We start from the raw sequence: 27,224 nt of genomic DNA, 5'->3' as shown, positions 1-27,224 counted from the left end.
AGCTTGACAGAACACACCTTACAGGGGCAGCATTGTTTTCCAGTCAGTTAGTGCCATAAAATGACACTATCGGTTAACTCTCTTACCTTCAGCTGTTAATATTATGCTGAATATGAAATATGACAAAGAAATTTGACTTTGTATTTTAATACCTCTAAATTGAGGTGTTTAAAAACTCCTGCTCTTTCTGAAACTCCACCTTCAGGAAGTTATTACAACATGGCTCCTCTGTTAACCCTTTAATGTTTTGCATTTTACTGAGAAAATAGGGGGAGGAGCTTTGTGGAAATGGGCGGGGTTTTGTGAGAGCAAGTATTTAGACATCCCTGAATGGTTAAGGATCTCTCAAACATGCATGAAAGAATCAAAGCAAGACTCCAGGTATACTTTAATGAGAGAATAACATTCTAGCTACTTATAAAGCATTAAATAAAGGTTAATTTTACATGACACTGCAGCCCAGCTTTATGATTTTTCACTCAGCTAATGGCTGAGGTATTATTTTCATACCACAGCCCTCCTTTTATTTTGCATTCAGCTAGTGAAAACATAACATGATTAGAGTATTACATTTGAGGGGGGAGGCAAAGCAATTTCTTTCCCCCAATTTATATACATTTCGTCTTTGTAACAGAAGATGGCGCCTGTTTGACGCTAAAACAGTCTATTATTGATCGGTGATGTTCTGAGCAGCTTCACGTTTTAGAAGGCAGCGCCATAAATCCAGCAGGACTGTGCGTGGGCCACAGCTTTAGCACACAATGATGAAGCACGGTGCCAAGCTTCCCTCCGCAGCGGACTGACTGGCTGCCTCGGTGCGTTTGGGTGTCAGACAAGAAAGGCGTGGCAGTGGGACGGTCCAGGCGCACCGAGCGGTGGAAGAAAAAAACCACACACACACACACCAAGGTCCAATGACCTGGGATCAGCTGAGGCCCCGGAGCTTCCTCATATAGGAGCGCTGCTGAAACATATTGGCTCTATTACTGACTAAATCTGCGCCTCTAAGAGCCACCTTTAGGCCGTGGGTGTGCCTCACATCGGACGCTATCGTGAGGTGAGTTGACGCTGCTGGGTTTTTTTTTGTTTGTTTTGCATTAAAGATGAAAGGACTGGGCGTTGTGCTCCATCCTGTTGGCTTTATACAGAACATGTCTGAGGAGATGCGGTCCTCCTCCTCTGTTCACTCTGTGCCGCTCTCCTTTTCTCTTCCAATGGCTGCACTAAAATAGAAACCATGACAAAAGAGGACGCCGTCTTCTCGCGCGCATTGGTTTATGTCGCGCGACTTTCTATTGACTTTAAAATGTGTTTTGAACTACACCATAAATGGTGGGGAAATTATTAGGTGTGATGCTGTGGCCGTCTCCAGATTAGCACAGTAAACACGGTGCTGCTGGTATCTGTGGCCCAGCAGCCTTTGCGACTCGATGCGGAGTCGCTGTGGGAGCCGCGCGAGCCTTTTAGCTGACAGAAAGAGGCTTTTGCGTTTAGCTTAGGTTTGTAGAGTGTCGAGCTGCTGCCGCTCGCCTCTGCCTGCCCTCAGGCTGGGAGCCATTATTCACTGGTCCTGCTGGTGCTGATGCTGCAGCGCTCGCGAGTGTTGCTAGGCAGCCATGCTGCGCGCGGGCCGCTGTCGTGATGTGGACAGGAGGAAGAGAAACAACAGTACTGTAACACTCGGGGTGCAGAGCCTGGGCGCACTAAACAAAGCGCACAGCTGATCACATCCTGGATCTCCTTTTGTTTTATTGGCCTTTTACTCGCGATATCACGATAGATTTTGCGCTTTGACTTTACTTCGCAACACTGCCACCGTACTTTGTATTTGACATAAACAGGCCAGGGTATATCAGAAATGAAATGTTATGACTCTGAAAGAACTGGAGGAACATAACATGATGTTCCGTACAGCTAAGTGAAGCTGTGTTACACTAAAACTGGTCGTTTGTGACAGTCGAATTCTGTAAAAACTATTTTTCATTGATTCATCCACTTCACTATAAACAAATCCACTTCATTTGATTTCTGTAATGTCTCTCTTCATTTTGATTCTGTTTATATATCACACTGTTTGGTTGACTTTTTCACATTTGGTGCTGAAAGTTTCATCAGTCCCCCCACATCAAAAGGACATTCTGTATTTAATATGTGTGCTTCACTTCAGGCTGCTTGAAACTTCACAACCTGAAAATGCAGCTAAGTGATACAAATCACATTTTTTATGTGACTGATGACCTTTAGAAGCATTATGCAAATGGGGATGCTTTTCAAGAGCAGTATTTATGTTTGGGGGTCTATGATTGCTGTGGCTCACGGTCGTACAGTTATGCAAATAAAGTAATGAATATTTGTTATTGTCACTTTTATTGTTATCACAATAGTGATAAATGGTGATAAAACTTGATGTCCATGTTGCCCATCTGTAATACTGGATGTCTGGGAGCTCCATAGAAACAAAGACTTGGAATAAATACTAAATTTATTAATAGTTTTCAAACACTTATTCAACAAATTATAAGAGCTTTTCTGCTCTTAATAAAAAACTGAAATATCACAAGCCGGTTTGTTCCTGATTAATCAGTTAATCAAGACTGAGAGCCTGCACAACAGGTATATGTGGTGTATGGCTTGCTAATTGTATTTTTTAAACATGGATATCTGAAGTTTTTGACATGACTGAATGTTACGTCCACCAAGGGCACAACATACTTGAGGACACGAGACAAGGATGAGGGTTCAACAAAATATTTTATTCTTAAACTCTCTTGAACTTTGTTTTTTTTGGTTCAGCTGCTTCTGATTTTCTGTGAATAAAAAGAGTTAAATGTCCTCAATTTCCCATGTCCCAAAAATAAAGAAAAACAAAACCCACAAGTATTAACAGAAAGTTGGAAAGGTGAGCCCTATGCAGGGCCGTTGAAGCCCCTACTAGTACCGGACTAAAGCAAAAAAGAACCTAATGCAAAAGAAAGATCGAAAACAGGACAACCGGTCCCACCAGGCCAAAATCACAATGAAAAAGCAAGCAAACAAAGGCTAACAGAAATACAGCATGGCAGGCTGGAAACGTCAGCTGCGGCCCACAGCGACTGAACGTGCGCGGTGGTGGTGCAGCGAGTGGAAAGGCGGAACCCCAACATGCTGAAACCCAGCCTATTTATAGGCGGACCAACAGCGCCACAAATTAACGTAATTAAATGACCAAAAATAAGAAATTATCCAAACTTCAAAATATATTAACAAAAGGTCATTCAACTAAAGCAGGGGTGCCCAAAGTCGGTCCTTAAGGGCCGGCATCCTGCACATTTTAGTTCTCTCCTTGGTGGCAGTAACAACCTTTTCAGCTCGTCAGTGTTCCTCTTAGGGCTTCTAACGAGCCATCATTTGATCCAGGTGCTTTAAACCACAGAGAGAACTAAAACATGCAGGATGCCGGCCCTCCAGGACCCACTTTGGGCACCACTGAACTAAAGACTAGAAAACAAAGAAAAGAAAGACAAAAATCATAATGTGCCCAAAGTACATAACACTGAGTGTCAAAAAATTAGTTTCAAAAAAGGCCAGCAGTGATTACAAAGAAGTGGGGGGGAGGGCAACTCTGGTATCTCATTAACAAGAGTTCAAACTGAAGGAACGCTATTCTAGCGAATTTCATACACTAGATTATGATAGCAATAAATAAGCCATGCATGTTTGCATCGCATTTAGAATTAGGGTGATATTTCTTGTCTTTTTTAAAAGTGTGTAGCAACCTGTGCTGATATGCATGGAGCCTGGCTGTGTGTCTGTGCTGGCAGAGACTGTGTGAATCCCTGCAGCTTCCTGCCAGTCAAACAGATGAAGACAGACCCCAGAGGACAGTCGACGGGGAGCCGTGACCTTCTGTCAGCTGTAGCTTAGTGAGCAATGCGTTCTGACTGGCAGCCGGACCCGGGGCCAGGCTGCTACAAGATGATCATCTCTGCAGGGGGAATCTCTCCCCCTCGGAGGCTGTGTGTGTGTGAGACGGAGCAGATCTACTACTAACACGATGCGTTTGAGCCACTTCGATTGACTCCAGCGCCAGATCTCTGGAGTCAGAACTGTGAAGAAATCTGATGCCTCTGGTTTTCTCAGAAGTTTCATTTTTGGATCTAAAATTGTTGACCAGATCTCATCTGAGCCAAGAGACATTTCAGTGATTACTCCCACTGACCTCCTTAAGACTGAGTTTCAATTTTTAAAAAAATGTATGGTTTTGAAGTTTACATTCACTTATTGAGGGAGTGAACAATGATTCTTAAAACTGTAAATGATTGCATAAGTTTACATTTATCATGCATTATATTAAGTCAAATTTTACATCTACAAGATGTCAAAAACATGCCTGGAGTATTGCCTTGATTCTTTCATGCATGTTTGAGAGATCCTTTAATCTCCCATGTCAACCACTCAGCTGTGGAAAACGCCTGAGTGGATCTAGCTCCGCCTCTGAGATGCAAATCCTCCTAAGCTGCAGGTTCCAAGCTTCTGAGCTTCCACCTCACAGAGCAGCCCTCCTCTGCAACTCTCCCCACTCAGCTCCTTCAGACTAGCCAGCAGCAATTAGCAAACACCTGGTCGAACTGTATCCACCAGGTGGACACCAGGTGTCTTATAATGCTGCTATAATGCATTATAGGAGCATTATATAGGAAGTAGCTCCTATAATGCTGAGCTCATTATAGGAGCTACTTCTCAGTTAAACCCTGGTAAAAACGTTGTTAAAGGGTTAATAGAGGAGCCATGTTGTGTTGACTTCCTGAAGGTGGAGTTTCAGAAAGAGCAGGAGTTTCTTAAAGACTTGAAGGCATTAAGTTATGAAGTCAAATTTCTTTTAAGTCATATTTAATATATACAGTATTTTCATAACAACTGAAGGTAACGTGGTTATAAAACGACAATATGCATCTGGAAAACGCAGAATTCTGCTTCTTCAAGTCAGGATTGATGTAAGTCACAGACTGGACATCACTAAGGTCAGTGGATGAACTTGGCTGCATATTTGTCCACTCTATCTCTTGGCTTACCAGCACAGATTCAGCTTTTAGTCCATACGTTTTCTAAAGTTGATTTCCTGGTCATTCCAAAACCTCAGTCTCATCTTTATCGATTCCAAAACTAGTTTTGATGTGTGTTTGGGGAACACCCAACAGTATTTGAGTTTCAGCTCAAGGTGGTTCTCTAATCAGGTTTTCCTTCAACACAAACCTATCAGCCGCTCGAAGCTTCTGAAACACTTGTCACCGTCTTACAAAAATAAAAGTAAAAAGTTTCATGTCAACAGACAGAAAACCCTTTTTTTCTTTTTTTTTTACTGTGTCAACCATAAATCAATTAACCAGTAAAAAAAAAAAAACCCAGAGCTGCTTAATGAAACTCCCATCTGTGTGTGCTGCTGGATAACAGCTCTCACTCAGACATGAGCACTAAGTGAGGCTTAACAGGATTGAATAAAAACTCATGTAAAGGTAAACAACTGAATATTTTCAGCGACATTAAAATCTCCCGTTCGTGTACTCAGCGGGGCGGCCAGCTGTTTTAAAGGAAAGCATCCATGGAACAAAGTAATATGATAATGCAGCGTCATCAGGCATCAGGCCGACTAAAGAGACCAGCAGCACCAGGCTGAGTCACTAGGACCCTCCCTACAGGAGGGGGAGGCAGTGACTGTCTGCTGCCTCCTCCTTCAACCCTGATATCTAAACCAACATCTATTGTCTGAAGCAGAACAAGAGACGCAGATATAGAAACATTCTGTTGTTAAACAATTAACATATTCATACAATTATTTTCAAACATTAAAAAAAAAAATGTTGTCATTCCATTTTGGGACCCTCATTTCTAATCTGTTATCAATGACTTAAAAACTGTTTGTGAAAGCGCACTGCCTCTTATGTAGATGATACTTTTAGTATTACACGCAGGGAGAAAACGGGTGATCAAACTTTAAAAAATGGATTTCATTTGCTACAACCAATCAAATTAAGTTTATCCGAGTCAACACCATGTTAAATAAATGTAAATAATTACGTTTGACAGACTTAATTTGATGACGTGTAACAATTTAACTTTTTTTTTGTTAGATGGAGCTCCTCTTTTTTCAGTGCAATCATTTGTTGTCTAATATTTCTGAATTGTTCAAATTTAACCAACTTTAAATAATATCTTTATATAAAAAATAAATAAATCATTATTGTTAGTGCAAAAAACAAAAGATTTAACAAAGATGTGAAATTATACATTGGAATAACCTCCTACTGTGACGTCCCCAAGGTCTGTTTTATGGGGGCTGAAGCCTCCCTAAGATATAAGACACACACACCCCAGTAATTTGGTATTTTATGATGGTTTTTTAAACTGACCACAAATTGAATATAATGTGGCCAGAATATGAGTTTAAATAAATACTAACAAAAAGTGGAAATTTTATCTCAAATATGATCATAAATCTGTCAGTTTCCCTTTATTTCATATTATAATATTATGGGCAGAATTGCTCAGAATGTAATACAAGCATGAAAATTTACACAAAACGTTCTTCAAAAGGTACCTAACAATTTTAGGCATGGAGCCACAAAAAATTATAATTATCTTAGCAACATTTGCTGGGACACCATTTTATCATGTTGATTAACTGTTTCCAGTCGTATATTGTGGTAGAAACGTTTTCTATTACCCTGAGCACTATTTTAAAAGTGTTTCAGTTTGAGAAATTTGGTAATGCAGCTACGTTTGCTCACATTCTGTTTCCCCCTGGGGAAACATTGAGCTGACCTCCCGCCAGCTCTTCAGTTCAGTAGTAACATTCACCCTCCCTCAGTTTTAGTGCAACTCAGGAGGAGCGCGGCAAATTTCACGGTCAGACAGTGGTCAGACAGTGGAGATTGTCCCGTCAGACTGTCAGTTTCTGAACCCACACAAAAAAAAACTCGTAAAAGTTCGCTCATACGTGTTAGAGTAAAAAAATATGTCAATTTTGAATAACTCGCAATTTTGATTGTTTCTTATACATTTTTGTTTGTTTTTGGCTTGTTTTTATTCTGGCTTGTTACCAATTACTTTTTATTCCAGCTGCTTAAAAAAATCTTCCTTATGGTTTTTGTATTGTTTGTCGAAATAGAATATTCTATTATTTTATATTTAAGCTACAACTCAGGATCTCTATGCCATATTTAACAGTTATTGTGTCCAGATTATGTAATATTTACTTGCTCAAAGGCTAATCCCGTTGCTTTGAAGCGCGTGTTTTAATCCGGAGGCTCAGTGAAACCGGATGTTTCCGCGCGGATCCGTTTCGGAAAATCGAGGGGCTGTAACCTGAGAGTGGCTGAGCTTTTACACAGCTCTTACAAATCAAGAGAGTCAGTCGGTTAGCGGGATGCAGCGGCGGCGCGGAGGGCGTGGTGTGTTCAGGCCGTTATCTGGTCCCTGCAGCTCGGTCGCTGTGTACCAGGGAGGGGCCGGCCGGCCGGCTCTCCGCTCCAGATCCTTACTGTAACTCTTTACTCTTTCCTCAACAACACAGCTGTATCATTTCCTCTCAGTGGTGCTCTCTCGCTCTCTGCATGTGAGATCCAAGTGCTTATGCGTGCATTTTCCGCCTGAGCTGCGTTTCCTGCGGCCGGGACCCAGAGGAATACAGCATCCTTAATGTAATGGTATAGTATTCACTTTAATGCCTCCATTTAAAAGTTACGAGGAAATGAGAACTTGATGTTCACTTTCTGCTTGCAAGCAGGAAATGAGACTCTTCAAGTCAGGTATTTATAGTTGATCTACAGGACTTTGATTGAATGGTTTATGTTTTATGAATTATTGATAACGCTCGTTGGATTTCTTTTTATTTATGGATTTTAATTCTTTTGAAGTTGATGTGCGTGTTGGATTCTGTTGATCTTTTAAGAGAAATTACTTGAAAAGGCTTAATCTGTTTCGTCATTAGTGAGGTAAAGAGATTAGGATTAGCATATTTAAGATATCTTCCCATTTGTTGCAGATTAATGGATTTGTACAGGCAGATCCTTAAACATTGTTATCACGTTATAACCACAAACGTCAATGCATCTAGAGAGGTAGCTGATAGCTGAAGATGTTTTGCAGATAAAAATCCAAAGTAAGAACAACACATTGGTTTCAGAGGTCCAGGTGTGTAATTTGTTTTAGAAAATTAGAGAACAAACATCGTCATGGAGACCAAGGAGTACAGAGTGAGAATCAGTAAAGCAGCAGCACCGATGTAACTCTGGACAAAATGCAGATATACAAATTAGGTGGGAGAGTTGACTATTAGCTGTGCAGCTCTGAAATCTGGTCTTTATTGAAGAGGGCAAGGAGCATCATTGTTTAAAGTCTTGATTTTGATTAATTAGTTATGTGTATTTGAATGCATTAATGTTTGTTCCATGTAATTTATCTGTTTGTTTTTCTCATTTACAAATGTTCCAGCTGAAACCTTTATATTTGCAAAATTTCTGGTACGCCCCTAAATCCAACACACAACCTGTCCGCTAACGAAAACACTGGATGACAAAGTTGCTTCTCTTGGCGTATTGGGGGTCATTTTTGCTTCAAAAATCAGTCTGATGGGAAAGACTATGAATGTGTTCAAGTTGTGCTAAAAGGAGTTAGCAAATCAGCGAACATATTCGAGACTAAAGTAGCACCTAAATGCTTAACATGTAGCAGCAGCACAGACATCCACAGAGCCATTGTCAGCGTCTTAAGAAGCTCCATGAATTATCTGGAGTTACTGAAACACTTGAAAGCTGAATGGGTAGAAAAACACTTTGCAATAAACCGATGGTTGAATTACCTAAATAACAGATTAAAAACAATAAATTCTTTGTTCTTGAGCAAAGATTTCTATTTATTCAATGATTTAACAGCAAAAAGGGCTTTTAACTGAAAATGTTGCTTATTTTGTCAGTATATGGTTTTTAATTAGACTCTGCAGTTAACCAATTCAGACATTTTAATGGAGTCCCTCTGCTTGTTAAGAACAACCTGTAACAATTCTTAGTGAAGTTTTACACAAAGCATGTAGGAAGAATCCACTGATGAAAACCATGAGACACGAATTAAACTTCTTGCCTGACATTTAAAATATTTACCTGCTGAAAAACATAACACTGCAGATCATATGGGAACACACCACCTCCACGGTGATGCATGGTGGCGGCAGCATCATGCTATGAAGTTGCTTGTCCCAGTTGGAAAAGCTGGTCTTCTCCACAACCCTTTAAACACGCAAACAAATCAAAGACTGAAATGTATGTTTTGGAGTAATGCTGCGTTCCACTGCATCTGACTGGGCGTGGGCTACTTGGACAAATATAATGGGCAAAAAAAAAAGAAATTATACATCACATTTTTAATACGTAATGTAGCTTTATGTTTTTTGGCAGGTCTCCACCAGGCTATAACACACCCACTATAAAACGCAGAAGATGAGTAAGTCTCCCACCCCAAAGGGCACTCCGGTGCAGCGCAGCCCCAGCGACGGGGTCCCCGAGAGCCTCCAGTCTCCCCAGCACTCCACCCCCGTCTCTGGACACAAGAAACGGATCTCCAGCCTCCTTCAGAGTCCGGTGAGAAGGCTGCTTGTTCTGTAGAACTTGGTACTCTTGTGTTTTTGTTTAGTTTTTTTTTATTGCCTTTTTCTTAACTCTAATCTCTCTAAATGTGATCATGCCCTCGCAATAAATCACTGAACTGCCTCTTTAGCAGAGGGGATGTAATTGGAGTAAAAAGCCAGGCCTGGTTGAGTCTGCTAATGTCAGCAGTGACGCAACATGTTGCTGATGAAATTAGATGATCGCCTTGAGGTGAATTTGCAGAGGCTTTCCTTTAAAGGGGATGATTTATGAAAAATTCACATTTAGCAAATTTTGCGACTTCCATTTGGGTTTTTACTTCTTCTAAAAACAGCCAAAGAGACTAAAAAGACGACTAAAAACATTCAATTATTGCATTTTTTTTTCCAGTAATTTTAATGTTTTTTGGTGTCTGGAAAACAAGCCATTTAAAAAAAATCTCTGGTATATAACTCCATCTCGTTTGGTCTGCTGATTTTACCGCTATGCGCACTGTACAATGGCTGTTGGTAAAAGACAGATTTCTTTTTTTTGTTGACTTACCATTTAAAACAACTTGCTGCATTCTTGTTGATTGTACAGAAGGTTCTGCTTCTACTTTTCAAAGATGTACAATTGTATAATTACACATTTGTTCCAACCACTTTCATGTGCAAATGTAAAATGGACGGTGTGCCTAACAGTGGCTTATTTGGATTTAAAGTGACAAAGAGCCCTGAGAGAGCTCAAAGTGGAAAACAATCTCATTATCTAAGAATGATTTTGTGTAAAAAAAAAAAGAAAAAAGTAATAAACATATCCTAACCTGTTCAAGGAAGTGTAATAGGTCACCTTTACACTGCACAATTATAACACATATATATATATATATATATATATGTATATTTTAAACATTTGGACCTTATCTGAAGCTATAACTGAAAATGCGGCTGGGCTGTATCACTACAGATCAGATCTCGTCTGTTAACTTGATGTGTCTGCTGGCAGTCCTTCAGAGAAGAGCTGGATGTGCTGATCCAGGAACAGATGAAGAAGGGCGGCAGCTCATCCAATCTGTGGGCCCTGAGGCAGCTCGCCGATTTCATGGCCTCTCACGGCTCGCCAGCCGCCTTGCCTGTCTCACCTTCCAGTACGTTTTGCAGTAAATCCTTTCTCTCTTTTTTTATGTTTTATGAAAGTTTACCATGAATCAAAACAAGCAAATAAACCCAGAACAGAATAAAAGTGGAATTAAAAACAGCAAAATAAAAATGCAGAGAATGCACAACGAGAAAGTGCTGCAAATTCAATCCACCCTGAAAAATGTACTAAAATCAAACATTATACCTGATCTGCTAATGTGTTTGCTATAATTTGAGTGTGCTGAGCTTCCTATAGGAGGAAACAGGAGACCTTATGGGTCGACCACAGCTTTAAACATGGCTGGAAGAAAATCAGATCCTTTTTAGAGAGCGCCTTTGAGCTACAAACGCGACGACTTAGAGTAGAGCAGCAGGGAAATGGGCTGAATAAAGCTCCTCTCTACAAAGTAGTTGGTAATCTTGATGTGTTTAAAAAAACCTTAGGTTACATGTGTTTTATTATAGTAGGAAAACCTGACTTTCATTTTGATTTTCTGTGGGAAAAAGAAGTCCCATATTAAGAAATTAAGGAGCCCACAAGTGTTCTACTTGTAATTTTGTTAAAAACAACTATTTCTTAATGCTGGACTTCTTAAAATAAATCTTAAAATGAGTGTAACTAATGCTTTTTTTTAGATGTAATTGTATATATCAGGGTTTTTCTGGACGTCAGCTGGTCTTTATCTTGCAAACACACCCAGGAGGTAAACAAAACCTGTTCAGCAGGCTGATAGAAAACTACTACAGAGATGGTTTTTACATAAAAATACTGTAATTGTATCTACAGTATGTGTGATGCCAGGCAAAAATAGTCTTTTCTGTCCTAATATCCCAAAATGTGGAGTTTTCACTCACAGTATAGGAGATTTGAGTTGAAGTTTGTGCTTTGGACAGACTAACAAACACTCCAGGTGTTGGTGTGAAAATATTAATACACGGCAGTTTGATGCACAGGGATGTTTCTTTAAAAGCTGCAGAATGTAACTTTTACAAAAATATGTTTTTCCATATTCCATAATATGTCTGTATAAACCTCAGAAAGTACATAGCTGTGGCTCATCCAGTGTTCATCAATATTTGTATTAAAGGGGATTTTTTTTTTTAGTTTATCTACTTGCATTCTGAATCGATATTTATTTTTGCTAAGAGCTAATTTTATGAAAACTGTTCAGCACATTTGCTAAATCAAATCAACCCACCGATGATGATAAGAAAGCAATAGTGACCAACAAATTAAAAAAAGTCACATCATTGCATTTTGCGCATTTGTAATAAATTAATATGCTTTACACTTTTACTACAAACTTTTGTTGGCTGACCAAGAGGCTTTCATTATTTTCCTCTTGCTTCTTCCTGGCAGACATGATGATGGTGACCCCCATCAATGACCTGCATGGCTGGGAGCCTGGCAGCTTGGTGAAGGGGGAGCGGCTGATGCGCTGCAAACTGGCCAGCACCCACCGACTCTTCGACCTCTACGGCTGGGCTCAGATCAGCCACACGCTTCTCACGGTTGGTTTGGAAACCAGCTTCACTCCTGCTTTTATTGGTTTTAGGACAATTGTGCTAAGAGGAGAGGCCATTTTTCTGTGTGTCGATAGCCAGTAATGTCTGTCCTGTCTGGTGCTCTAACTGGTGTGTCCTCCTTTCTGACAGCTACGTGTGAGTAAAGAACAGGAACACTTCCTGGTGCTTCCAGAAGGCCTGGCCTACAGTGAGGTGACCGGATCCAGTCTGGTGAGTCCAGAGTTTACTGCTGAACACCACAGAAAATGACTTGTTGTTGATAGAATAAAAGTGTTGAATATTAATATAAAAACCTGAAATATAAATTCTGCAAATTGGTCAGTCTAAACCACTGCTGTTTAATATTCTTCAGCTAAAGACACTTTTTCCTAGAATGGCCGTTGCCTTCCTACGATATTCCACTTGATTCCTCCTGTAGACTTTCAACCGGGCCGATCAGCAAACAGAAGTTGAGAACGATGATGTTGATTTTCTGTGCTGTTCTACAATTGTAGACTGTCTGTAGTTTTGGCAGTGGAAGAAGTGAACACACTTCTCTCTTTGCAGTGGAGGATGGTTGTTTACATCGCAGGCAATTTCCAGTAAACTTCATTGCGTCAAACTGGCACATTTCTAACGTCACGGACAAACGTTAGTGATTGGGTGATAATTTAAACATCAACATGGTCCACGCCTCCAGGAAGCGATCGTTTCTCGATGGCTGAGGGTCCAGACCCTCTGGACGAAGTGAAGCGTAGAACAAGGAGCTGGTTTTCACTAGGCTAACTTTTCACTGACATAAGAAGATTATACAAAGACAGTTAGACCAATGTTTACACTCTAAAATGTACCAAAATCAAGAGCACTGGAATTATTTTCCGACAAGAATAGCAAAAATTTCAGACTTGCAGAAAATCAAGATAAGAACATAGAGTTGTAAAATCGCTCCATAAAACACAATCAATAAAATCAAAGTGTGGAACTTCACTTGAGCTGAAACGTGTCTCCAAAGGTTTCCTATGGCTTCCGCAACTTTGATGGTGCTGTGTTACATTTGTAACAGGTAAAGGTGAATCTTCTGGGTGAGGTGGTGGAGAAGGGCAGCACCAACCTCCAGGTAGACACCGACAAGTTCAGCCTGCACTCGGCCATCTACTCGGCCCGACCCGACGTCCGCTGCCTGCTGCACCTCCACACACCTGCTACGGCGGCGGTGAGTCAGTGATGGTTACTCTGCCGGCTCGCTCAGAACAGACACCTGACACCGGATTCAGGAAAAGCGAATGTCCATTACCCTCTGAGGCTGACTGTCTACCGTCTCCAGGTCTCTGCGATGAAGAGCGGCCTGCTGCCGCTGTCCCACGAGGCTCTGCTGGTTGGTGACGTGGCCTACTACGACTACAACGGCGTAGTGGGGGAGGAAGAGGACCGGATGGAGTTACAGAAGAGCTTAGGACCCACTTGTAAGGTGAGCAACACCACAAGAGACCAGACTGAATTAGACACTGATCCGGTGTTCCACCCACGCCATCGAGCTGTAGAGCTGAATGCAGAGGTGATGTATTCTTACGCTGGATTAGTGATTGAATCCTGAACTGCTACTCGCTGCTTTTCTCTCCACCAGGTTCTGGTGCTGAGGAATCACGGCATCGTGGCTCTGGGGGAATCGATGGAGGAGGCCTTCTACACCATCTACCATATACAGGCAGCCTGTCAGATACAGGTACCACTCGCAAGGTGGCTCAGAAATACTTGTATGAACTCCATAGTAACTTGAATTTACCATATGACAAACTAAATACCAGAGTTTCCTCAACACGTAATTGATCGTGGCACACCGTCAAGGTAAAATAAAAGCTGCCACGCCTTCAGAATGAAGTGAGTTTGAAACTAATTCATGTCATGAATCATAAAAATGTACTTTCATTTGAAAAACCGACACTGCCGGTTCCTGCTTGTCTGGCTGCGAAGCTGGCTACTGTGTGCTGCGCTGCTGTCAGGAGTGACGTAAAGCTAGAGAGGAGAGTCACAAGTAGAGGGAGAAGAAAAGGGAGAGGAAGGTTAAGTTGAAGACATTTTTAGCTCCAGTCTGTGAAAACAATCCTAATATTAATGTATGTGGCATTGACTGACAGTAACTTACATAGTTATTATTAGCCCAATCCTAATCTTTATGCTCTTTTGATTCCCATATCAGTCCTTACCTGCATGATAAAAGATGGTTTGCTTTGTCCTCTCGTCTATGTAACCCCTGCTGGTTCATTATGGATAAAGCTCTTAATGGTCAAAGTTTTAACGTATTAAAAAGATGCTTTTATGCCAGGAGTAGCTGATTCTGGAACATACAGAAAATGTGGTTGGCTCTTTCTGTCTAACCAAGGCCGTGCCTTCTTCTACAGAAACTGTCTGTAGACATCAGTCTCAGCTGGATTAGCTCTGTACATGCCTGTTTGTCTTTGGCAGGTGTCAGCTTTGTGTAGTTCTGGAGGGGAGCACAACCTTATTATGTTGGACCGGGCGATCCATAAACCCAACCCAACAGGCACCGTGAGCTGGGCCGGCTCCACCTTTGGGCCCCTGCATAAGAGCCGCACCGGGGAACATGAGTTTGAAGCTCTTATGAGGACTCTGGATAATCTGGTAAGCAACGGATAAACTAAACAACGTCAGGACTTTATTTAGGTCCCTCTTGAAAATGAGATCTGGATCTCAACGAGCTTTATTTGGTTAATAAAGGGGAAAAAAACTAGGTCTGTCATAATAACAGATAAATTATCCCAGAAATTATTTTGATCAACAATAATATTGTTGTTTTAAGACTATTTTAAAGTAAAATATTGATAATGGCATAATAATGCAAGTTTTCCTTGTCAAAGACCAATAAACTTTAATATTGGTCACTGGAAGATGTTTCAAATATCTAAAATGAGACACAACGGAAAAACAATAAATAAAATGGAAATAGAAAACACACACACACACAAAGCCATACATAAAATAGATCAGATGACTCTGTGGACAAAATCGCCCCTCAAAAATTATTAACCATAAGAATGAAAATGGCCGCTCTCATTTGAATTTGTCATGCGATTAATTTCTTATTGTGACAGGCCTCATCAGAGCTGGACAATAGATGTATTAGTTCACCTGGCAACTTGAGGTCTAATTCTTTGATGATGCTGGATTTGAACTGATAACCTTCTCTGTCTGATGAACCACAAGCTATCTGAGTACTGCTGAGGCTTTAAACAATCCATTTTTAACTCACCCAGCTTACCTCTTTGACCTTTTGCTGGAATTAAAATCTGACACCCTGAAGCTTTTTATTCTGCTAAATTGCTTAAAAGTAAAATCATTTTCTCTGCTGGGATTTTGCTTTAAACTTTTCGCACAAAGTACAGAACAACCTTTAGGATTCTGTGACTCCTCTGGCCATGTGACGAAATAAAAAACATAGGGATGTACAGATCAGGATTTGTTTTTCTGAGAGATTTGAATCTATTAAGAATAACTGAAGCCAAATCCCATTCAGATACTTGATTAAAGTTAATCAAATCAATACCAGGGATGTGCTTGAAAAAACACAGTAGCTTTTAAGGGCAGTGAGAGAGCTCTATATTTAATCAGTGATGTTGAGTAGACTAACTCTAAAGGCAGCAACGGCTTCTATTTTTTTTTTTTTCTGACAGCAACGACCATTTTGTTCCAACGCAGTTAGCAGCATTTCGCTTTGGCTAACTAAACTAATGCTAATCTGAGCATAAGTATGAGCTGAACCTGGTTAATAATGTTCCAACGGCACTTTACCTAATGCATTTCTGATCATATATCTCAGTAAACAAAATGTCACCCTTCAATGCTGTTGTTTTCCTGCTGTGTGGTTGGCTTAAAATGCTAGGCTAATGCTAGCAAATTTACCCTGTTTTGATGTAACTTTTGGTAATTTGGCATTTTTAAGTTTTACTACAGTTACTACAGTTTGTGAACAAAACTTACAGAAAAAGTTAAGTCTTTGCTTTGAACTTTATAAATTGAACTTCTAGTGTTTCTGTGGATATTTTAGTAAATCTCTCCATGATGTTATGCCATCGTGGCAGCATTTAGCTGCTTGCTATAAGTATTGCTATCAATTTTATAGTGTGGTGGAAAGCACTTTTGCTGCATTTTCTGTTGATGCTTCAAAATAAAAAAGAATAAAAGATTTCTTGCGGTTTGCAAATTGAACCCTTAAAGCACAGCAGTGTGAAGTGTCGAGTGTGCAGAAGCAGCAGGCTGATGTAGCACAGAACGCTGTTTTAGGGGCTGAAAGCTTAAACCACAAAAAACCCAGCAGGCTGAGTGCAGAGGAGTTTGAAAAAGGGTTTTAGCTGCAAACAAGCATGACGTAATATAAAGGTGATCCTGTTGTTGGAGCAACATTATTAAACCTAATGGACATTGCAGCAAAAGTTTAGGAATTGAGTTCAGCCTTGCAGTGCATACTTTAAACTTAAACGGGCAGTGTTGTGTAAAATCCACTTTTTTGAGCTTTATCATTATTCCCCCATCATAAACACTTCCGGTTGTAACAAGACAACCTGAAGTGTTGTCTTGTTACATGTTTGAGAAATCCTTTAATCTCTCATGGCAACCTTTCAGCTGTACAAAATGCCTGGTTGGGCCTAGCCCCGCCTTCGAGGTCAAAGCTCCTCCTAAGAGCTGCAGTTTCTGAACTTCTGCCTCACTCAGCTCCTTCAGACTAGCCAGCAGCAATTTGCAAACACCTGCTATCTTATTATAGAAGCTTGTTGTTAAAGGATTTAGAGGAGTGATGTAATGACTTCTTGAAGGCAGAGTTTCAGAAAGAGTAGGAGTTTTTAAAGAGACGGAGGCCCAATTTCAAAGCGAAGTCATATTTGACATATATGGCTTTTCTTTTTATGTACAACAACTGAAGACAGCATAGTTGCTTGATTGTGCTATAAAATGCCATTATGTGCCTGGACAATGCATAACACTGCCCGTTTAAAATATTTTCCTTTTGGTGTTGCATTCAGGGCTATCGTACAGGCTACGCCTACCGCTTCCCCGTGCTGCTGGAGCGGACGCGGACGCGGAGGGAGGTGGAGGTGCCGGCGACCGTAACGGTCTTCCACCAGTTTGATGACGACGGCGTCCACCCGGCTCTGAGGCAGCACCCATTTGCCCAGCGCCAGCAGCAGGAGAGGACCCGATGGCTCAACACTCCCAACACCTACCAGAAAGTCAGCCAGGAGGAGGCGAGCCCGGGACACCAGCGCACCACTGTGAGCTCCAAGGCATAAATATCAGCTTTAAACATGCGGCGCTTTGCAAAAATACTCCTACCTCCTTCAGCTTTTTCACGTTCACTATCTTCAAAGCATCAGGAAAGTAGTGAAAGTTAAACCATGCAAAGTGGAAGTCAATATTAGGAAAACATGCAATTTGATTTTCAATAAATTAAAAATATGTAATTTATTGATATATTTCCATTTTAACTACAATGTTTTTTTAAAGGCATTTTCTGGCTAACGTCTGCTGTTTGGCATTGAAACGACTTAACTGTAGATTCTTATATTCTAATACATTAACACCTCTTTTCCTTCTAAAACTGTTTATGCTGAATTAAACCGCAAGTATCACCAGATATAGTGCAGCTAAAACTTATTGAGATACGAAACAATATCAATTAGTAGAATGTTTATGTGTTGAAATGGCCCAGTCAAAGTCCAGATCTAAATTCATATAAAATGTTGTGTATATTTTGAAGTAGCTTTTCTTCAGTTGTTTTTTTAGATGTGTGAAGTTGGTAGCAACATGCTCAGAAAGTCTTAGAAAACGCCGCTCTGTTTGCATTTTTATTTGTATGTCATTTTTGAAAAATGTATAACTCTCCTTTTACTTTAAAGTTATGTTCTGTCTTGTATTTGTCATCTGATATTGCAATAAAATGCATTGGAAATTTGTGATTGCAAAATGGGAAAATGTTCACACTTTACTGCACATGCATTCCTGTCCTTTTATTCTACAGGAGTACATTTATAAAGTCCCTTCCTTTGACTGGGCCATAAAGACTGTGACCTACAGGAAAAAGAGGACATGAGATCAGGAGCATCACAATCTGGGGATAAAAAGTTAAATGAATGAAAGGGAAAAGTGGTAAATGCTTTTTGATGATGCAGTGAGGATGAAGGACACATAGTGACTCAGCATCTTTCTCACATATGGAATATAATCAGTGTGGAGTCACTGAGATTTTTCTGCATCCAGGAGTGAACAACCTTCTATCTGACTTTTTTTTCATGCTTTTTCTGAGTCAGGAAGTTTTTATTTTTGTTTTCAGATATTCTGAAGGAAACGTGACACTTCCTGTGACCCTGAACAGGATTCGGCAGAGAGAAAAAAAAAGTTTCAGTTACATAAAAAGAGAAGAAGAGAGAGATGGTCTCAAATCAGTGGGAGGAGCTTCACAGTCCCTCCCATCCTATTCACCCTCTTCTCTGCATTGCAGAGGAAAACCTATTAGCTTGGAGAGATATACAACTCTGCCCTCTTGTGGCCAAACATGCTACATGCTCACAAATCCCCTTTGTTTATGTTTTTAATTTTATTAAAATAGACACAGCAGGTGGCTAATTATGCATTTCTTCACTCTGCTTGTTTTTCTTCTAAATTAAGTAACTTAAACCCCGCTTCCTTCCTTTCCTTCATTTCTTCCTGCAGTGGCTGAAAACAGAAGAGCTGACTCAGGCTGGCAGCACAGCCATCAAGATAGAGAACCCAAACCAGTTTGTGCCTCTGTTCACCAACCCTCAGGAGGTGATCGAAACACGAAACAAGGCGAGTTCGTCCTCCGTCCTTTTCCCTTCGAACCCCCTCACCCCACGAACCAAACCTATTTACAGATCCCATCATGTTCCACTCAGATACGACAACAGAACCGTCAGGATATGAAGACGGCAGGACCGCAGTCGCAAGTCCTCGCAAGCGTCATAACAGACGACAGCCCTCCGGTACCAGCAGCACCGGTTCTGATCCTGAAACCTTGAAGCTAATTCCCTCTCAACCTTTGACCGTGAATGAAAGCATGCATTTTATTGGGGTTTGTGTGTGTGTGTTTCTGTGTGTCCATCAGACCCCAGTGAGCCCACCCAAAGTTCCACCAGAACCAGAACCACCCAATCCGTTCAACGAGCTGACAGACAAGGAGCTGGAGGAGTACCGCAAGGAGGTGGAGCGAAAACGGGACGGAGGGACCGACGGTAACGGCTACTTTAGCTAGTGTTTGTACCTGGCTTTATATACACTGCTCAAAAAAATAAAGGGAACACTTAAACACTGAAGTGAACACTTAAGTGTTCCCTTTATTTTTTTGAGCAGTATATGTTTAACAACTCTCAAGAAATCCTGCACTGTGCCTTTAAAGGAGAGTTTAAGGAGAGTTTGTGGATATTATTTTTATGTCACAATTGGCAGATGGCAGCTCTAGAGAAGAATATTGTCTCATTTATGATATGTCTTAAATTCATAAAAATATAAGTTGGCATTAACAAAATTACAGTTTCAATGCAACACTCAGGAGGAGCACGTGGTTGGTTGTCACGTCAGACTGTCGGTTCCCCAAACTGCTAAAAAAAAAACTTTTGAAAGTGCACTTGGGGTCAGTGCGACCCCGGTGGACCGCGCACAAAGTAAAAAGCTTGTGGGGTTCAAAAGACAGCATCTCTTCAGACTGTGAGAGGTTCAAATATGTTAATTACAGGTCTTAAATCATAGGTCTATTTAAACTCCAGTAGTTTTTCCTCGTGGGATGTTTCTGTCAAGCAGAGGTCAGAGTAACACACACACATGCATTCTGTAACTCCAGGAGGTTGAGGCCTCCAGTAGCTAGCTGCTAATACACCCTTGCTATAGCTAGTTTTTTTGTGTCTATCATGGGCAGGGATTAAAGTAGGGGGGTATGGTAGGGTACGGCGTACCCCTAAGAGATTTATTTAGCGGGGGTACGCAGTACCTGCAAGAGAGAGGAGAGCGGCTGCAAGTGTAAGAAAAATCAATGGGTTCACTGTGCAGCTGTGACTTCACCCACTAATCAACCGTGACTGATTAGTTTTTCAAGAACAATCTAAAACACACTTAATCCGTTAATAAATACCTTTTTTCTCATTTCACATTGTTTCTGAACTGTTCGTGCTTTTCTAGAGCAGGGCTGCAATACGTCGATCGCGAGAGGTTTTTAGTCGATCTCGGCATCAGGTGACAAACTGAACGCAGCCAGGAGGCTGAGAGCAGCACGTCCTCCTCTGATTGGCTTAAAACGATCATAACTTTATTAAAGAACAGCAACAACAAAATCAACAAAACGTCTTCAAATTAATGACCCAACAACAACAATAATCATTATAATTTCAACAAGTTGTTGCGCAATTCTGTGCGTTTTGGTTCCATTACCAAAATAACGAGCAGAGCAGGAGTTTAAAATGAACTAATCAACCACCGCTGTGTTCATGAGAGGATTATTAATGATCGCAAAATAAATATCAAGCCTGAAAACCTGATATCGTAACGGACTTGATGTTTTTAACATAATCTGTGCTCGGCTCCAGGAGCGCAGGAGGTTGCCATGGCAACGGGTTTGCTTAAATGACAGAGACGGAGAGTAAAAATGTGTGTGTGGTTCAGAGTTGATCACCTGTTTGGGTTAATTTACCTTTACTGTGGCGCATCACAGCCACTGTAGTTTCTGAACGTTAAATAAACGACAAACTTGGACTAATTACCTCGTTCTTTGTGAGTATACGTCACAACAACCATCAAACACGATAAATATGTTTCATTGAGTATTTAACAAACAAATGGCTTCTACCGCGATAATTATGTGAAATTAAATTGTCTTAATTCAAAAATAATAGTTTCATTGCTCTCTGGCATCTTGCTTTGAGCTCAGAGTCTGAGAGGCTTTTCCTCTATCAAATTGTTTTTTTGCTTCTTATTTAGTGAATATTGATGTTGATGAGACTTTATCCAAAATGATAACCTTTTTCAACCTTTATAGCTCCACTGTTGAGAATGAGAAGCTAACAAATGACAGTGAAATAAAATCCAGTCCAACATCTGGTTTGAGGTGATTCCTCTGGAACCTGTTGGAGGAAAAACATCCCAACTTCAGAAGATGTACTTTAACCTAACAGAGCTCTGTGGTTCCTCCTATCAGTATGAGAGTCAGGATGAGGAGGCGCCATGTTAGGAAGAGAAGTGGAAGCTGCTGGATCTTCAGAACAAACAGGTCATGATGCTGGGCTACTGATTATCCCTCTGTCTGGACACAGGATCAATAGAACCAGTTTAAAAGCTAAAATCCAGACATGGAAAACTGGGATGCACTCCATGCCATGATGTTCAGAGTTTAGGTCTCATGGCATCTCAAGGTGTCAACATTGCAGCCAGTGGGCTGAAGGAAATACAACTTTATTTTGTAGCAATTCAAGAGCTACCAGCTTTTATCGCTTCGCAAAAAAATTAATCAGCACAGAAACTTTTTGTCATAGTACCCCCAAGAATTTAAAACTACTTTCACCCCTGATCATGGTAAGTGCAAATTTATTACAGTTGGCTGGACAATGCTCTTTTTCGCCACTTCCTTTGCCAACCCATACGGGTACAGGTGCATTCTGGGAAAAATCACATTTAAGCTTGGCATTACGTGCTCAGCTTGATTGTAATTCAGTAACTGCCCCTTATGTCCGTCCGTCATCCATCCATCCATCCATCCATCCATCCATCCATCCATCCATCCATCCATCCATCCATCCATCCATCCATCCATCCATCCATCCATCCATCCATCCATCCATCCATCCATCCATCCATCCATCCATTCAGTTTGGTTCTCTTAAGTTTATCAGCTAAAGACTAAATATTATCTCAAATTCAGTCTTTCTTTCTGCTGCCTGGTGTTTCTTATCTAGATCTTAGGCAACAGTAAAGACACTCAGATGTCTCCAAATAAAAATTGAAATCAGTAAAAGATGTTCAAGAAAGTAAAACAAGTATATTCCATGCTAAAGAAGTAGAGCTGGGACATTTCGTGTTTGTACATTATGTTTAGCACAGACTGGCTGATTCCTACTGACCAAAAATATGTCTGGAAGGTTAAATGGAGACTCTTCATTAGTGTGAGTGTGAGCATGCTCGTGTGTCTCTGTGCTGTGTTGTGATGGACTGGTGATGTGTTCACCTCTCACTCATTCATGTCGGCCAAAGCTTCAGGACTCATAACGAGCTCCAGTCCATTCAGTCCAACATGGATGGACCGGAGATCCAAACTTTTAAACTTTAAGGGCTTCTTACACAAATCAAATCAAACAAAGAGGCCTCCAGTTCTGCCACCAACTCTTCCATGTTGTTCTTTTCTGTCTTCCTTCCTCCTAATGTGACTCTGCTGTCCAAATAATTCTAGTTTCTGAGGTTTGAACATCCATCGTAGCTTACATTGTAAATCCACTCAGGTCTGATTGGGACTCTATGACATTTTCCATTTCTTGCTCATTTATCTTTTGGTCCTGGAGGTTTGATCAATTCAAATCTTTATTTGAACTATTTTGCAGGTCCAGAAAAAAAATTAAATAAAGTCAATTCTGGTTAAAAAAATGCGTTTCCAGATTTGCTCCCATCTAACCTAAAAGGTTAAAGTCCATTTGGTAAAAGATGAACTACTTCATGTGATATCAGTGTGTGAATGATGAACACATTGTTTTGTGCTATCAAATTAGCTGAACTATAACTTAATGTTTAAACCTGGAAAACCATTTGTAGTGTTACACAGTACTTTGCTTACACTATTTTAAATTTTAAGTTAGTTGAGCTGAAAATGTCAAGTTGGTTTTTATTTTACTCAAAGTAGTACCATTTAGAATCAAGCTGAATGTTTCTTAGAAAAATACCCAACACGTTTCAGGAGGACCAAAATCCTGAAGCTGATGAAAAGATTCAATGCAGTGAAAGTGGAAAATGCAAACAGTAAAATGTTGAATTTTTATTGCACTTTTAAGAGTGTACTGTTTTTGGTTAGTTTTTATGATTGCCATAAAAATAATCATGCATAAAAATCAATGTTGTCATTCATTGCTGATCTGGTCAAGGCTGAAACACCCACATCAAAAATATTTCACTTTCTTTTTTTTTTTTTTTACAAAACAGGCATAAAAACATAGAAAAAATATTTAAAAATATTTTTTTAAAAATCAATCTTTGGATAGGTCTGAAGTGCCACTGCATTTTTGCATTTGCGAACTAAGGATAAAAGGTGTATTGTGTATTTAAAGGCTGAAACAAAGAAGTGTTCATCTTTTACTGTGTCATAACTGTGTGTAGTTTGTTCTCACAGCTGTTTGCTTCACAAATCTAACCCTGTGCTCAGCTGATGCTCACTGTCTGTCTCTGTGCGTGTGTGTGCATGTGTGTGTGTGTGTGTGTGTGTGTGTGTGTGTGTGTGTGTGTGTGTGTGTGTGTGTGCGTGCGTGCGTGCGTGCGTGCGTGCGTGCGTGCGTGCGTGTGTGTGTGTGTGTGTGTGTGTGTGTGTGTGTGTGTGTAACTGTAGGGGAGGAGGTGGAGAATGGTTTGGAGTCTCCTCCTGCTACCTCCCCTACAAAAGACCCTGCAGTCAGCCTCCCTCCTGTCTCAGGTGAGGCTTGGCAGATGTATGCGTGCGCGTGTGTGTGCAATGTCCAGCTTGGTTTCCATGCCGTTTCTCTGACACACAGCTTGCTTCAGTTTTCTCTCATGGACTCAGATGTCTGAGCTCTGCTTCTTGCCTCCGACAGCAACGTTCCTCCTCCTTAGTTCCTCACAGCAGCAACACAGCCGGGACTAAATCAACAATAATTTGAGTAATAATCAGTGAAAGACTTATTTTTATACTAATTATTCATACAAAAAATTACTACATTTGGAAGCAGTAATTATCTGTGGAGCTAAATTTGGGACTTGTACAAATAAAAATAAAAAAAATACATATATATATAAAGTTGAAACTGAAAAAAAAAGTTGAAAACCACATTTCAAATTCATGTTTTTGTTTTCAATTTCAATTATTTTTTCCTTTTAACAAACTGTATGGCCCCAATCGAGGCGATTTACTGCCCACAGTTAATGAAAACACAACATTTAAGATTAAAATATGACATCACACCAGTAAAAATACACTTTTAATACAGAAATGTGGACTTAATGTAAAGTATGTTTAAAATCTTCTTAAAGTTTGGCATTTTTAATCTGACGATCCCTATTCTAATTTATTGTGTACGTATTCAAAAGTTTACCAGCAGATGGCGCTGTATCAGCAGAAAATAACAGAAAAGCTGTATTTACTTTTAAGATTAAGCTACTAACAGGTGGACTCTATTGATTAGATAACTTCTGAAGGATTATACGCATTATATTTAACACTTTTTGAATTGGACCTTAGTGTATGATGCTAGTTTACCTCTGTTCAAATAGAGAATGTTAAATTTTCCATCTATAACGCAACAAAAGTGGAATATTTGATTTTGATTTGACCTCATCCATGTTCCTTAAAGCTGCTAATAGAGCTGTTCTGAACAGAAGATCCTGTTATGACGCCTGGAGGAGTAACTTTGCTGTCGGTTGTTCCTAGTATAAGTAATGTTTGTTCAGGGAGACATTTTACCTTTAAATATTTGGTTTAAGCATATCCAACATAAGTAGGCAAGTATGAAGCATGCGACATGTGCAAATGTGTAAATATAAAGCTAGTAAAAATCTATGATGGATGACCGCTGGCACATTTCAGCTGCTGTGTTCTCTTCTTTGGCGGCTGTCCGGTGCTGTTGCTCCACACTAGTTGCGTTTTTTTCCATTGACCACATCATTGCGCAATTTGACATATCGAAAATACATTTTCTTAATTTTAATGTGGCAATCTCGAAAAAACTCGTTTTTCGATAAAAGGTTTTACCGCAAAACTTCAATGGAAACACTTTTTTCACGTCACACGAGCCACATGACAACCGGATGTTGCCGCTAGACAGGACGAAGAAAACGGCAAGTAGTTTGAGCATGATGGCGCAGCATGTTTTTTTAGTGACTTATCGTGTGAATAAGCTTATTTATGTTTGATTTTAATTGTATTTCTTCTTTAATGAAAACACTGCAATTACGAAATTGTTTTATCTACATTAGCGGAATACTAGCTGCATTTTCATTAACCATATAATTGAGCAAATTGAAATTACGAAAAATAAAATTGCCTAATGCAAACAATCCAATTTTTAAAAAATTGTGTTTTTGGAGAAAAAAAGTGCTTGAATGAGGTGATTTTTCTGCTGTATATAAATTAGTGCAATGGAAACCCTGTTTTCGCATCACACGAGTCACATGGCAAACAACAGGATGTTAGTCGTAGTGAACCAGGAAAAGACAAAGACGTCAGGAAATGATAGGAGGATGATGGCTTACCTTTAAAGGTCGCAAGAACAAACTTTAATTGGGTGTCTAACTTAATGGAAACAACAAAATTGCAACATTTTATTTTTTTGACATTAGCAGAATGTTGACAGTTTTGTAATGGAAACGCAGCTTTTGAAACCAGTTGAAAACCCGCTTCCTGTAAGCAAGCATGTTCATCCGCAGACATTCCTCGAATGCAGCCCTGCAGCAGCACCAAACTCCATCCTCTGTTCACACTTGCTCACTCTTTGATGCTTTCTCTGCTCCCATTTCAACCATCTGTTGCAGCAATGGAGGTACACAACAACTCTCCGGTCATTCAGAATGGAGGCGACGAGGAGAAACAGGTGACTAAAGAACTGGAGGAAGGGATGAAGGCGCTCTCGACCAACGACACCTCCTCCACTCCCGCCGCGCCGCCAATCAAACCGCAGGGCGGGACCCCCGAGGGCTCGCCGTGCAAGTCTCCGTCCAAGAAGAAAAAGAAGTTCAAGCCACCATCGTTCCTGAAAAAGAGCAAGAAGCAGAAGGAGAAAGTAGAGACCTGAGATGGGTCCCACAGACACGTCAGGCCTCGCCGAAGCGCCACAGGTCGTCACGTGTGACTGGAGCAGTCGACGGAACCACATCACAATCATTCAGAGCCATTTCAATGTCGAACCCCCAGACACGGTATCTTAAGAGTGCCACTGCTAGCCACCGAATTTGATGTTTGTGGTGATTCATCGAGTAAGTTTAAAGAGCTCCTGTAATTACTTTCACCAACTGTTTGATCCAGGTCAGACACAGCCCAGCCATCCAGTTTGACTCACTACTTTCGATCACTCTCACGGTTTTCTGTACTCCACAAGTCACCACTATCGGTTTGTCACTTCATCTCACTGTACAGGAATTCAACCATGTTTCCTCTCTCAAAGCAAGCCTGTGACTTGGATCCTGTATAAGTGACACTTTAGTTTTTCTGACAATACATGTTGGAAGGTAAAGTGTGTTATTCATGTATAGCACTTAACATAGGTAGATCGATGTTCTTGCACGTCTTATTCTTTCATCATTATACATTTTCTCTTAGCCTTTGGTTGTAGTTATCATGTAGATGTTGCAGGTTTAGTCTGTGAAGACAGTCGCAGTATGTGTAGAAATCTACTGATAGCTATTGATTGTGCGGAGTTGACGGAAAGCAGGGAAATGTCGCCTAGCTACAGGTTAAGCTGCAATTTTAGCTGTTATTAACCAAAAAGGTTAATCTAAAAAATAAAAATGGTTGCTCGTTATTGCAATCAGAATATGCGGAGGGTACCCAACATTCCACTTTTCTTGTTTGGTTTTAAAACATACATGTGCAAAAGACCCCTTTCCAAGTCATTTTTTTTCTGTTTGAACCAGTAGCTATTATCAAACTGCTGATGTGTGATGGTGGCTCATTGGTTTGAATTCATTTTCTATAAGAATGTATATGTGAGTGTTGCAAGGTTGCAATGTATCAGTCATTAAAGATCCAGTTAGGTTTCAA

The 27,224-nt window shown here is 40.4% G+C and overlaps 1 protein-coding gene across 4 annotated transcripts; it reads left to right on the top strand.

Annotated features, from left to right (window-relative positions):
* Positions 1–687: 687 nt before the first annotated feature.
* On the top strand, positions 688–27,224 carry add2 (adducin 2 (beta)). Of its 4 annotated transcripts, none has more exons than XM_008417670.3 (15): positions 688–1,057; positions 9,429–9,611; positions 10,605–10,746; positions 12,099–12,250; positions 12,395–12,475; positions 13,308–13,457; positions 13,569–13,712; positions 13,869–13,967; positions 14,708–14,884; positions 17,281–17,529; positions 18,968–19,084; positions 19,171–19,257; positions 19,380–19,506; positions 23,844–23,927; positions 26,000–27,224. In XM_008417670.3, the coding sequence occupies exons 2-15, from the start codon at positions 9,471–9,473 to the stop codon at positions 26,257–26,259; spliced, it is 2,010 nt and encodes a 669-aa protein (XP_008415892.1). In that variant the 5' UTR covers positions 688–1,057; positions 9,429–9,470; the 3' UTR covers positions 26,260–27,224. The 4 variants fall into 4 exon arrangements, with proteins under 4 accessions (XP_008415892.1, XP_081467445.1, XP_081467444.1 ...); XM_081611318.1 differs by lacking the exon at positions 688–1,057 and adding an exon at positions 7,421–7,676; XM_081611317.1 differs by lacking the exon at positions 688–1,057 and adding an exon at positions 7,421–7,682.

This window comes from Poecilia reticulata, chromosome 9 (genome assembly GCF_904066995.2).
Source record: "Poecilia reticulata chromosome 9, P_reticulata-male-v2, whole genome shotgun sequence".
NCBI classification, from domain to species: domain Eukaryota; kingdom Metazoa; phylum Chordata; class Actinopteri; order Cyprinodontiformes; family Poeciliidae; genus Poecilia; species Poecilia reticulata.
This window is presented reverse-complemented; position numbering and strand designations above follow the sequence as displayed.

Bases quoted from the DNA above. Each gene is read 5' to 3' on its own strand.
- add2 (XM_008417670.3), top strand. From the start codon at position 9,471: ATGAGTAAGTCTCCCACCCCAAAGGGCACTCCGGTGCAGCGCAGCCCC. The intron at 13,458-13,568 runs GTGAGTCAGTGA...TACCGTCTCCAG, and splicing joins ACACACCTGCTACGGCGGCG to GTCTCTGCGATGAAGAGCGG. The intron at 19,085-19,170 runs GCGAGTTCGTCC...TGTTCCACTCAG, and splicing joins TGATCGAAACACGAAACAAG to ATACGACAACAGAACCGTCA.